The following is a 13375-nucleotide window of genomic DNA, read 5'->3' on the forward strand; positions in this document are numbered from 1 at the left end:
CCTTTCCGATTCAAATCTTGTCTCCAAAACCCTAATCCTCTCTCTCTCTCTCTCTCTCTCTGTGCAATGGCTGGTACCAAGAACAACCACAACGAGCAAGGCTCTGATCAAAATCAGAACACCAAGTTACCCTTCGAAGACGCCGATGAAACAATGTGCGATGCCGATGTCGCTGATGACATAACCAGCGCCGATTACTACTTCGATTCTTACTCCCATTTCGGTAATAAAAAACTTTCATCTTTGAAGCTTCTCTCATTGTTTTCTTCATCTCCGAAAAGTGCTAACTCTGTTTCAAATTGATTTGGGTTTTGCAGGTATTCACGAAGTAAGTGTCTTTGCAGTTTGAGTCGAAAACCCTCTGTTCTGTATGATCTTGATGGTGGTGTTTGTCTTGTTATCAGGAAATGTTGAAGGATGTAGTGAGGACAAAGAGCTACCGTGATGTTATTTACAAGAACAAGTTTCTTGTCAAGGACAAAATCGTTCTTGATGTCGGAGCTGGCACAGGGATCTTGTCTCTCTTCTGTGCTAAAGCAGGAGCTGCTCACGTATACGCTGTATGTATATAATACACTATCTTCTCCTCCTCTTGTCACATTTGGCTTTTGGATTCATTTGATTGACACAAATGATTCTTTGAATAGGTTGAATGTTCTCAAATGGCTGACACTGCCAAGGAGATCGTCAAGTCAAATGGGTTTTCTGATGGTAATAATCTGATACAAATGTTTAAAGTGTTCATTAATAACTTTGTTACTAACAACTGTTTGGTTCTTTTCTGGGGGCAGTTATAACGGTTTTGAAAGGGAAGATTGAGGAAATCGAGCTTCCGGTTCCTAAAGTGGATGTGATTATCTCTGAGTGGATGGGTTACTTTCTTGTTTATGAAAACATGCTTGACACCGTCTTGTATGCCCGCAATAAATGGCTTGTAAGTTAAAAGTGATTTCTCCTTTGATGGCTTCATTATAGTTTTGAACACTTCTTCTTTATGCTTTTGGCTTCTTTTTGGTTGTTGTTAGGTTGATGGTGGAATTGTTCTACCAGATAAAGCTTCTCTCTATCTTACTGCCATAGAGGATGCTCATTACAAAGAAGACAAAGTTGAATGTGAGTTTGTGAAGTAAAGAGACCTTTGTCACTTTTTCTAGTATTCTATATGTTTCCGTTAGTTTACAGTCCCCTATACAGTTTGGAACGACGTGTATGGGTTTGACATGTCATGCATCAAGAGAAGAGCAATCACTGAACCTCTTGTTGACACAGTTGATGGCAACCAGATCGTTACCGATAGCAAGCTACTCAAGGTAATTAGTAAAGATTTATACTTAAGAATGTAGTTACTAATAGCCCTCTTTAATTACTTTTTTCTAATGCAATTTTTTTTTTGTTTTGGCTGTTTTGGATTCTAAAGACGATGGATATCTCTAAGATGGCTTCTGAAGATGCTTCCTTTACAGCTCCTTTTAAGCTTGTGGCAAAACGGAATGATCATATACATGCCCTTGTAGCCTACTTTGATGTGTCATTCACCATGTGCCACAAGATGATTGGTTTCTCAACAGGTAACACACTTTTTCCTGCGAAATTTTCTGTTTATATGATATTCCGAAACAACAGACAAAAATGTATATGATGCAATAACTTCTTTGTCGATGTTTGGAACTCTATGAGACAATAATCACAATATGCAATGCAGGACCAAAATCTAGGGCTACACACTGGAAGCAGACAGTGCTGTACCTTGATGATGTGTTAACAGTATGCGAGGGTGAAATGATCACAGGAAGCATGACCATTGCACCTAACAAGAAGAATCCCAGAGATGTCGACATAAAGCTCAGCTATTCTTTGAATGGCCAGCACTGCAAGATCTCAAGGACCCAACTGTACAAAATGCGGTGAAAGCTGTCTCTAAAGGGAAGCAATAGAGCCAATCTCCCACAAGTCTCATTTTATCATGTTGAGGCTGAGAAAGCAGTGCTCATTTGTAATGTTTCAAGTTTCCATTTTTGCAATGTTTCAGAACAAGAAAACATAAATTTACCCCCGTGATTCTATTAAAAGCATATCTCTGACTCTCTCTCTCTGTTTTCCTGGGAACAACACCCTCTCTGTTCAAAAATCCAGTTGCATAAAAAGAGTAAGCGGAAACAGTAGCCTGTAAAAACCATACTACTATACTAGAGTTTGGAGAGTGACTCTAAGTAGATACCTGAAGGATAAGTGTTCCAACGGCTATTAAAAATTTCAAGACCTGGTACAAGAATCATGGCAAGGTAATAATAACATATGAGGCTCAAGCCTGAAGAGAAACTTAGGGAAACATAACTTGTACAACAAAAGAGAGGATTTAATACAAAAATGATATTAGAATATACCACCGCTGTTGACGATATCGGAAGAAAAGCACCTACAAATATTCCTTCTGTTAGTTTACCACCGCATAACTGCAATGAGGAAACAGCTAAGTCAACCGAATGCTTTCTTTTTGATGAATCATGCATGAACTTCTTTTTTGAGCAACTTTCATGAATCGTAAACAAAATCCTAATAACTCATACTCAATTGCTATACTATTTAGAAACTAGAACATACCGAGGCTGTTATTATCCCACTCAAGCACATGAACAAAACTATGCGACCACAAACTACACGAAGCTGCGACCACAATGAATAAGTCAATAACTGTCTGAAAAGTTTCAAACGAACAAAGAAACCAAAAAAATGTAAGAGGGTGGAAACATGTAAACCTTTGCTGCAGAAAATTCTTATCCTAAAGCAAAAAGGAGAAAAATCAGACCAAACATATATATCAAGTCCTTGTCGACCTCAATTTGTAGACCAGTTTGCTATGTGTGTAAGTCTCGATGCTTGCTCCCTTCCGTTCTTATGGTTTCCAAGGGCAAAGTTGTTGTATACATTTGTTCTTTACAGTGCCGTAAACACTTTGAAAAGTGACAAGGCATATATGTTCATTAATAAAAACTTTGTATCATTGTTCTAATGAAAGTTATTATTAGGCTTTTAATCAATACAAGTGTATTTAACCTTGTGGCACAAGAATATATATTGTTTGTTTATTGATGTAAGATTGGAAAAGGATGGATCAATCTGTGCAGTCAATCCCCTAAATGGTAAGTTCTTGCCAGCTAAAAAAAAAATAGAGACGTGGAAGTGAGAGTAAAACATAGTACTGGTTGTGTTTAGTTTTACAATTATAGACTTGGAGAGAAAAAAAGATTCAAGCACTATTGTTTCTCCTACCTGTAGCAATCACGTCAATTTTTCCTTATTTTCTGTATTCACTCATTGAGCTGCAATTCATAGAACATCATAAAATTTATTGTTACTTATTAGTGGTTGTTTTATGGTTTTGCAGATTAAACATAAAGATCGAGTTTTGGGTCTGATTCTTATATCGCCTCAACGCAAAGCACCCTCATGGTCTGAATGGGCTTATTATAAGGTTAGTTTATAGGACTCTACAAAATGGAAAACGCACCCAGACGAATATAGAACATGATGTAAATACTGTCTCTGCAGCTAGTGTCAAACTTGTTGTACTATAATGGCATGTCTGGACTGTTAAAAGATCATTTCTTGCAGAGCTACTTCAGTAAGGTAATCTTTCTTGTGATTCCTTGAAGAAACCCTGCCTATACTCAATGGATTTGATATTGTTTTCTGACAACGACAGGAAGCTCGTGTATCATATGATGTGTGTATTCATCTGCTTGGTGAAAGACATGTTATTAGCCTTAGGCTGCTTCTGGAAGCAATCAACAGGAGACATGACATAACCGACGGCTTGAGGAGTTTGAAATGCCGAACACTAATCTCCTTTCCACTCTGAAACGTTTCGCATGGTGGCTGCACTAGACAGAAAATACAGCGCCTTGGTTGAGGTATCCGGGTTTAGTGTAACGAAAAGCTCTTTAGATTCTTGGAACATGCTTTGCTCAATGGTGACAGAGGAGCAACCACATGCAATGTTGATACCAATGGCATTCTTTTTCGTGGGGTTTGGACTGTACCGGCCTGGTCGGGTTAGTGATCGCCCTTGGAGTCCACTTAGTCCCCGTCGGGTGAGCTTCTGTCTCCACAGAGTCTTGGTCTGAAGTTAAAGCCAATATAAACTAAGGTTCCTACGAAATGTTAAAGAAACATTGATTCATATTTTTTCTCTCTTTCATATTGTTTGATTACATTGTATTTGTTGTTGTACTCTATAGTCTATTAACTCAAGAAAGCACTTTATGTAAGAGATTTTAGTTTTATAGGTTGGTATCATTACAATACGTTGAAGATTGTTTCAAAACTTAATGAAGCAAAGTTACAAATCTGTGTAGTGGTTATCTTCGTGTAAGAGATTTTATACGGTTTCCTCTTCGGCTTGATCTCTCAGAAACATCTATACATCCGGAACACAATCGACGGCTCCCCATTCATCGCCTTTCCCTAGCTTGAGATCAAATGTGGCTTTTTGATGTTGTCGTGTCAACTACGGAAATCAACATCAAGAATCGTGAAGAGAACCTTGGATCATTTGTGATATAAGCTTTGCACTCTCTGAACGATACAAACCTCCTTTGAAACCAATCTGATGATACAGATGAAGAGAAAAGACAATCAAAAAGCTGAGTTTGTGCCAAAGGTGTGCAGAGAGAAACAGGACGACATAGATGTTTTTGATTTACCTCAGTTGAGCTATCGGGAGAGAACCACCGTAAGAGCACTCCTAAATGTACAACGGCCGGTATCAACTTGAATAGAAATGGTGTCGTTACCTGCAACATATTCACTTTAATGTACATGTCAAAATATTCGTTCTATAACTGAAATGGTGTGGATGTGAACCATACCAGGCTTAGAGCAGTTGTTCCCAGAAGCAGGAGGTACAGTTTGCTCTGCGAATAAACACAAAACCCTTCACCGTTATCACTCCACCAAAAGCAAAATTATGAGCAACCTATTATGGGTACCACACAGTCGGGAAGATATAACCGTAGTTGCACAACACAGTTTCATTTGATTGCTTACCTCAATAAGGTGAAGATTAGATGCTCGACTTAGCAGAACAAAAGCAAATTCCCCAATCTGCGCAAGCGACATTCCAACCTATAGACAAGAAAACTGTAAGGGCTCTCACTACGAGTAAGGTTTGGAGCAATGTGAAAGCAAAAAGGAAGGGTTCACTTCTTACAAGTACTGCAGTTTTGTTATTGTATCCAAAGACCTTAACAACGATTGCAACGACCACGGTCTTTATCACTATCACCAGTAACACAGCTGCTACCAGAATATCAACATGGTTCCACAAGAAGTGCATATGTATCAACATTCCAATACTAGCAAGGAACAGCGCTGCAAAAAAATTGCGGATTGGTTCTACCTGAAAGGGAAGCACAGGAATGATACGAAGAGCTCTATGTGGCAAAAAAGAGAAATGCATTTCATAAAGTCACCAACAGATATATAGCACAAAAGACACTTGTGGCATAAGAATGTTCAAATAAAATGCGAAAAGATCCACAAGTCCGAAAGAGTCAAAATTGACTTCTTACTTGTTCAAGAGTATGCTGGGCGAGATCCGTTGTTGAGATCATCACTCCTGCCGCAAAGGAACCCAGCTCAAGACTTAGACCGAGCTTGTCACTACACTGAAGAAACCAAAACAATACTGAGTTTATGAACTGAAAATTTGAGATAGCACATGTGCAAACGGCCAATAGATAAGAAGAACAAATGGATCAGACTGACCCAAGCAACAAGCAAACAAAATGCTACAGCGGCCAACTGGTAGAGCTCGTTAGTCTGTCAAAGATTGACGAACGCTTAAGTTGATAAACATTTTGAAGACCAAAAACGGAAGCAAGTAAAAATGTGTGTATACCTGAGAAGAAAGGCTTGTCATAAGTTTTAGAAACCAAGGTACCCAGGTACGTGACAGTACAAACAAAGCAGCCAAAAACGCAATCAAAATAGCCAGCCTGGAAATAAATTACCGCACGATCAAAGAAATGAAGTATTAAAAACTTCCAGGAAAATAGAATACATACGATTTAGCCATGGACAACATTCCTTGAAGGACCCCAGATGTGCCACCAAGAACCGGAAGGAGAGCAAAAAGCAAACCCACAGCACAATCCTAGATATCCAAGAAATCATATTTTAAAAATCTAATTAAAGAAACTGTCGCATACAACGTATTAACTGATGAAATCCAGTTGCATACAAAAGGCTAAGCGGAAACAGTAGCATGTAAGAATCACACTACTATGCTATTGTTTGGAGAGTGACTAAGTGGATACCTGAAGGATAAGTGTTCCAACGGTTATCTGGCCATGTAGAGCACTTATGCTATTTTTTTCCATTAAAAATTTCAATACCTGATACAAGAATCATGGCAAGGTAACAATAACATATGAGGATCACCCCTAAAGAGAAACTTAGGGAAACATAACTGGTACAACAAAAGAAAGGATTTAATACAGTGAGAGCACACAGAGTAAATTATAACAGTTTAGAATTACAAAAGTGATATTAGAATATACCACCGCTGTTGACGACATCGAAAGAAAAGCACCTACGAATATTCCTTCTGTTAGTTTACCACCGCATAACTGCAATGCAATGAAGAAGCAGCCAAGTCAACCCAATGCATTCCTTTTCATGATTTATACACAATAAGCCTAATAACTCATTCTTACTCAATTGCTATTACTATTTACAAACTAGAACATACCGAGGCTGTTATCCCACTCAAGCACATGAACAAAAATATTTGAAGAAGACCTCCTGGAATAGCTACTGCACGAACTACACGAAGCTGCGACCACAAAGTACAATAAATCAATGACTATCTCAAAAGTTTCAAAAGAACAAAGAAACCAGAAAAGTGTAAGAGGGTGGAAACATGCAAACCTTTGCTGCAGAAAATTCTAATCCTAAAGCAAAAAGAAGAAAGATTACACCAAACTGAGCTACTGTTTCAACCTGTGCTACACAAAAGAATATATATATCAAGTCTTGTCGACCATTAACATAGCCAGTCAATCTCTTAATCATGAAAACTTCCGTCGAAATGCAATATGAAGACAAAAAGGAGGAACTTTGAAGAGCTAAAGCTGATGTAAGCTACCTGCACCATTTCACTAACAAAGCTTAACCCACCCGGTCCAATGATAGATCCAGCCAACAGATACCCAGTAATGACCTGCCAAGTAAGTAGTACAGAAATTAAATATGGCCGTCACTGTTCGATGATTCAAAGGCCAACAAAATCAATTCTAAGCTCTTGGAAAGGTGAATACTCAAATGGTAACGGAATAATGTTGAAAGTTACAAGCTCTGCAAAGGAAGCGTGTACTCACCGGTTGACCAGCACAAGCAAATGCAATTCCACCACAAGTAGCAGAAACAATGACGACGACCAAATCTGATATCAGCCTACAAATATATCCAGTTAAGAGAGGCGTCCCCAACAAAAAACGGTTAGGTAGATTCTTACAAATGATAAATGATCAAAGACCTTTCCTTACGAATGCTATATTTACCTTAAATCTAGCTGCAGTACAGGGTACTTGGACTTTGGATTGGACATGATAAAAACGTTGTCCTGGATTGGAATTGAAAATTCACAATTCAGGAATGTTGTCACAAACGGGTAGATAACAGGTGTACATTCTCTCTTAACCAATATATAGTACAATTCTTCAAAGACTATGAAAGCTTACCTTCCTATCTATCAGTCTTGGAGTATCTTCTACGCCATTCTCGTTATCCAAATTAAAGAATGATCTAGCATAAAGGCACTGATTATATTACCGCCTCTGAAACAAAGCTAGATAGCAGCCACAACTTTCACAAATCGAGTCCAAAAAGGGTAAAGCAAGCATGATTATAAAGAGACTCACTTCTCCTCCTTGGTCTTGGTCTCATTTTTCTTGGGCTTCACTCGAGCAACAGTTTCCAGAACAGCCTAAAGAGCAGAACAAATGGTTTAATAAAAAGAAGGAAAAAAAAAACAAGAAAGACTGAGTAGTGTACCGTCTAAAAGCAATAAGGCCACAAATGAAGTGGCGAAAACAAAGATTACAATTAACCAACCTGCTGATCAGCAACGCTATTATTAAAGCTTCCTGGATCAGGAACTGCAAAAGCAAAACAAGACAAAAGCAATTCACAAACCACTTATTCAAAGAGTTCAAATAACATCTTGTATATCCTCTAGGACGAGACCAGACCAAGTGATATAATCCAAGAGTTTTAAGCACTATGCCATTGGTCAATAACTTTTATCATCTCAATATGCAATTCATTAAATTCTATAAGCCATGAGTAATCTAAAAACTCCAATGCAGATGTGAGCATTAGCTAAAATCAATGATAAATCCCTAAGGAGTAGAATCAATTTTCACCAAATCTAAAACTGAAAACAAAACCCTAGTGTAGCAAACGAACCATCGTTCTGGTCATTCTCCGGAAACTCCTTCTCAAGTGCCCTATCGATCATATCGGCGAAACTGTCCTCCTTAGGTTTCGCGTTCGTCGCATTGGACTCGGCGGCGTTTCCGTTGATCTCGCGTGTGGCAACTGACTCAGTCCCGATATCGGACTCGGCGGAGAAGGCAAGATGGAAACTACAGATCAGGAGAAACGCCAGAAACCTCATCGTTTCCACGGAGATGAATTCGCCGATTTTACACCGCCGCATCTCAGTGACGGTGGTGGCGCGGCGGAGCGATTAAGAAATAGAGAGAGAGAGAGAGAGTGATTGTGAAAGATAGATTCTGCTTCCTTCTTCTTCTTCTCTCTCTTTCTGGTGGTTAGAGAGCGAGAAAGAAAACAGATCGAAGGAAAATTAATTAATACTATTAAAGTAAAAAGGGTAACATTTGCTGAATATGCACATTAAATACGTGTAAATTATATTCAACTGTTATCGTTTTTTTTTTTTTTTGCTTGTACTAAATAGCTTAATTTTGGTGAAGAAACCAGCAAATTTTCATTTTATTTTAATAAATAAATGATATCTCATTCAATACTCCAAGTTAAGATTTTTTTAGAATTTTTTCTTGTTCCACAAAGATAGATTTTCTATATTGTTAAGGTATTTTTTTATACTTTTGAAAAACATTAATTGAGAATATTTGAATTAATTAAATTTCATTGGTGGAAAGTTATTGAAAAGTGTATAATAAAGTAAAAGATAAATTAAATTATAAATATTTATTAAATTATTAATAAGCGTCCATACTCTAAAAAATCTTACTTTTGGGAACAGAGAGAGTATTCTTTTGATGTAACTACGGATGCTACAACTTTAAGATGGTGCTGTTGATCATCTGGACTAAAAAGGTTGACAAAGAAGAATCCCAAGCCCTTAATCTTGAACTGTACATAGAGTGATAGATTACTAACTTAGGCTTCGAATGTTACGAACCGCCTCGCCCCGCAGTTAACAGTAACAAAAATCTCTACATATACTATATATCTATACGTTTTTATAACTGTTAAAACCGCACCGCAATTAATGTATGTAGCGGCTAGAGGCTTGTTCAAAATGAATCCTCCAATGATTATAGTGCCTAAATCCATTGAGGAAGGCATCGAGACTTTGCTCGAGGTTCCTAGAGCTAAGGCACAATCCTGTTAGCTTGGACATAGGAGGACAACCTTTAGCATCCAACTACCCATTGCCGCCCAAGGTTTGTGGTTTTTTTTGTGTGTGTTGTTTGGTGGCATAGTGATACAGTAGCTTCATCAGGTGTCAGTAGAACCATGAGGAGAATTCTTTCAGTGGAGTTGGCTTTTGAACCAAAGATTGTATATGTGAGAAAAACATCTAAAGTTAAAATGTGTCAAAGGTTACGACATCCTCATTCAAATAGCTAATGATAACATTGGTTTGTCAGTGTTGGTTCTTCTCGGTAGATATATGATAACCCGCCCTTCGGGATAAAATGGTCGAGCAAGGGAAAGTCAGAATCTGGAGCCAAGCTTTTGGGAGATTACATATTTGGAGTAATGTTGAGTTTTGATCACACAAAACTTAACAAGGTTCGGAGAAGACAGAAGATTGGTCGAGCATCAACTTGATGATCGAACCGCGGGCGGTACGGGCCAACCGAGAAGTTCGAAGTAGGATGTGGTCGAAGAATGGATCGTGAGTGAACCATGAGACATATTAAGCTGCTCTACCTTTCTTAGAAGAGTCTTAGATTGATCAGACGAAGATTTTGGAAGAATCACATTTTTGGAAGCACGACGGTTTAGAAGCTCGACGTTTCTTAGCCACTAAGTTTTCCGCGAAACTTCACATCTATCATCAGAATATTATTTCAGAGATATTATAATTTTGAAGCATGACGGGAGTAAGCAGGACGGGAAGCAAGCACGACGGGAAAACCCGAAGTTGGTCGAAAACCTTAATTTCGGTTTTTCGAAATTATTGGAAGAAGCCGGAGGCTCGGGAAATATTTTTAGAGGATCTCAGTATTCATATGGAGTTTATTAAAAATATTTAGAGAATCAGAACGGGAGCGGAAAAATATTCGGGATTGATCGCGGGACGAAAATTCATCAGAAAGACCGAAATCGCACAAATCAACCGGGAAGCTCGAGGTGGCCCTATCTGAGAGATCAGGACGTGCTGTCCTTCATCCAAGCATCTTAGTGTCTCCGTAGCACGATATGTCTCCGCAGGATGAAGCCTCACATGCAGCATGACACCCAAAGCACGACATGGCATCGTCTTGACACCCAGAGGCCCATGTGTCGCGATGCATGAGCTCCAGCCATGCTGAATGACATCTGGACGTGGTGCTGGCTTCTGGCATGCAGAGGAGTCATGCATGGTGACATTTGGACGCCCGTGTGTCGCCGCGCATGCGACCGGAAGCATGTGGGACGACACACAGGCGATGGAGTGGCACCATTTCAATGGTTGGCCATATCTATATAAACCCAGCTCCCCCAGCTCGTTTCATTCATTCCACACACTCAAACATCACTCTAAAACTTGGGCTAGAGAGAGAAAGTGAAGTAGAAAAAGGAAGTGAAGGATTTGGAGCTGTTTTGAAGAAGTTAGAGCATTTTTAAGAGCCATTGTTCTACCGAAAGTCCGAGAAGAAGATCCAGAAGTCCGAGGAGGTTCTGTCCAAGTCCTGATTCGTCCATACCAGTCCATTGAAGACAGAGGCATTGGGTTTTGGCTAGGCTCTCTCCGATCAACCAGCTGCAAGAACACCGTGAGTTGGTTTGTTTGAGTTCCACTTGGAACTTAGGATAGATCGAGTTGCATATAGAGTAGTAATATCACACTGATGCATGATAGAGTCCTAGGGTTATTTTTATTTATGAATTGGACTCAGTTTAGCATGGGCTAAGCTGAGATATAATGGAATTAAGACTGAGTTATAACCTGACTAGGACTAGGATGAATGATGCATTAACCGGTATAGTGTGATAAATTATGGCGTAGCTGAATTGTTAAGATTGAGATGCATGTTTTCCTTTATTTATTTATGGGTAGTTTAGTAATGGAGTAGACCTGCCTTAGAGATATTAGGACTATTGAATGCTTGGTTTGGTAGTGATTGTTGTTGTGCAGGGATGGTATTGTTCAGGAGATCTTAGGCCATATAGGCCGATTTCCTTCCATGTCGAGTTTAGTACTACGAATCCTATGCCATATAGGCTGGACTACAAGTACAGCTGTTAGTGTCGTAGACTCCTTAGTGTATTTAAGTTTGTGGTAGGAGTCTTGGTCTTACTAGGATTAGTGTGTTGTAGCCGACAGTATGAGCGTAACCCGTCCATACTAGGCTTGTTTAAGGGAGATTAGTGTTTCCTCAGCCTCGTACCCAGCGGGTTTAAGGAAATCCCTTATTCGTTGAATCGGGAAGACTCAGAGAGACGGGATCATGGCCTATGGCTGAGTTATTACACGACGGTGTAATGTGGCAGTGACCCGAAGGACTGTGGGCTGTCGCGCGGTGACCCGAAGGACTGTGGGCCGCGGTCGGTTGAAAGTTCCTTCTTCTGGCCTTTGTGGTAGGGAGATAGGATATTGCCGATGTTGAGGAGGAACACGAGATCACCAGGACCCATGTTAGAGTATTGAGTCTAGAGTTAGAATAGTGTGTCGAGTTAGTTTTATTGTGTCGTCTTGAGGGTGAGGAACCCTCGAGATAGTGTTAGCACCGAGATACGGTGTTGATCGAGTCTTGATTGTTAGATTAGGGATCCGTTGAGTAGATGGTCGTTTGGCCATGTCTATTATTAGTATTATTAGATTAAGGTCGAGCATACCTTAATCGGTGCGGTTTTGGGGATTAGCCTTAAAGCTTTATTTTCTGCGCTTAGGCTAGATTGATTGTTATTTTTGGATTGTCTGAGCTAGCTACTAGGTTTAGGTATTTAGGTAGCCAGCTCACTGAGTGACCTTCTGTTACTCACCCAACTCTCGTTGTCCTTTTTGCAGGAGTTTAGGTTGTAGGAGATTGGACGCGTAGGCCACCGGAATAGATTTGCAGTGCATTTGGCTACGGTTTGATTTTTATACGATTTATGTTTCCGTTGCGTTTTATCGGATTTGGGATCCCTAAAGTATTGCAAATATTCTTAAAAGTTTTGGATTTAAATCTTAAAAAAATTAACGGGTCCAATATGATATTGGTTTAGTCCGAACCAACACAACGTTAGGTCTTGGTACGGGTTGAACGGGTTGAAAAGCCTTAGGCCTCGATCTAACGGAACCGTTAACTCATGGTACAGGTTGCAAAGCCTTAAGCTTTGATTTAGCGGGACGTGTTAGTGGATGAACTAGTCTAGGTTGCGGAATAAATCTGTGACTCGGACCGGATCGTCCCTAGCTCGTCACGTAGCGCTTCCGGACCATGGTGTTGGGTTGGACGGTCAGTCATGTTCTTGTTTGATTGTTGGCTGGCCGGTTGGCCTTACATCTCCAATCCTTGGTGTTGGTTGGTCCGTCGGTCATGTTCTTGTTTGATTGTTCGCCGGTGGGTCGGCCTATGCCTAGGACGGTTCGGGGGTGTTACAGTCCTTGTCTTAGGACTTTCTCAAACTGTACCATTCAAATAACTGAAAACAGAAAAGTCTTTGGTCTTTAAGACTTGTAAGCCGTGGGTAATAAATCTTTGTCTTTGTCAAGACATGTGTAAGCCGTGGGTAAAAATCTTTGTAAGCCGTGGGTAAGGAATATGTTTTCAGTTATAGTTTTTTGTCTTAAGACTGAGCCGCATGCTCTTATTTGTCATCCCCTAAAGCCCTTCTTTATACATGCACCACCAACCCATATTCTCGGTCCATTAGGAGATGACATAAGTTTCTTTTAGAGGCAGCA

The 13375-nt window shown here is 39.7% G+C and overlaps 2 protein-coding genes across 4 annotated transcripts; one reads left to right on the plus strand and one right to left on the minus strand.

Moving 5' to 3' along the window:
- The first annotated feature begins 2 nt into the window (after window positions 1–2).
- On the plus strand, window positions 3–2084 carry LOC103828290 (probable protein arginine N-methyltransferase 1.2). The gene is made up of 9 exons (XM_009103900.3): window positions 3–223; window positions 318–328; window positions 405–560; window positions 648–711; window positions 792–934; window positions 1026–1113; window positions 1195–1310; window positions 1418–1568; window positions 1703–2084. Exons 1-9 carry the CDS (start codon window positions 67–69, stop codon window positions 1906–1908), a joined length of 1092 nt encoding a protein of 363 aa, XP_009102148.1. The 5' UTR covers window positions 3–66; the 3' UTR covers window positions 1909–2084.
- Window positions 2085–4159: 2075 nt separating this feature from the next.
- LOC103828319 (K(+) efflux antiporter 4) lies at window positions 4160–10098 on the minus strand. Of its 3 annotated transcripts, XM_033275285.1 has the most exons (21): window positions 9281–10097; window positions 8470–8827; window positions 8116–8159; window positions 7923–7987; window positions 7743–7806; window positions 7563–7624; window positions 7380–7455; window positions 7148–7222; window positions 6931–7002; window positions 6752–6835; window positions 6561–6629; window positions 6318–6395; window positions 6066–6154; window positions 5900–5996; window positions 5767–5820; window positions 5571–5666; window positions 5210–5398; window positions 5047–5124; window positions 4869–4913; window positions 4704–4793; window positions 4160–4606 (listed from the first exon to the last, which is right to left on the minus strand). In XM_033275285.1, the coding sequence occupies exons 2-21, from the start codon at window positions 8720–8722 to the stop codon at window positions 4523–4525; spliced, it is 1764 nt and encodes a 587-aa protein (XP_033131176.1). In that variant the 5' UTR covers window positions 8723–8827; window positions 9281–10097; the 3' UTR covers window positions 4160–4522. The 3 variants fall into 3 exon arrangements, with proteins under 3 accessions (XP_033131176.1, XP_033131175.1, XP_033131177.1); XM_033275284.1 differs by having other exon boundaries at window positions 8470–10097; XM_033275286.1 differs by lacking the exon at window positions 6931–7002 and having other exon boundaries at window positions 8470–10098.
- Between the last annotated feature and the right edge of the window lie 3277 nt (window positions 10099–13375).

The sequence above is a fragment of the Brassica rapa genome, chromosome A07 (genome assembly GCF_000309985.2).
Source record: "Brassica rapa cultivar Chiifu-401-42 chromosome A07, CAAS_Brap_v3.01, whole genome shotgun sequence".
Lineage (NCBI taxonomy): Eukaryota > Viridiplantae > Streptophyta > Magnoliopsida > Brassicales > Brassicaceae > Brassica > Brassica rapa.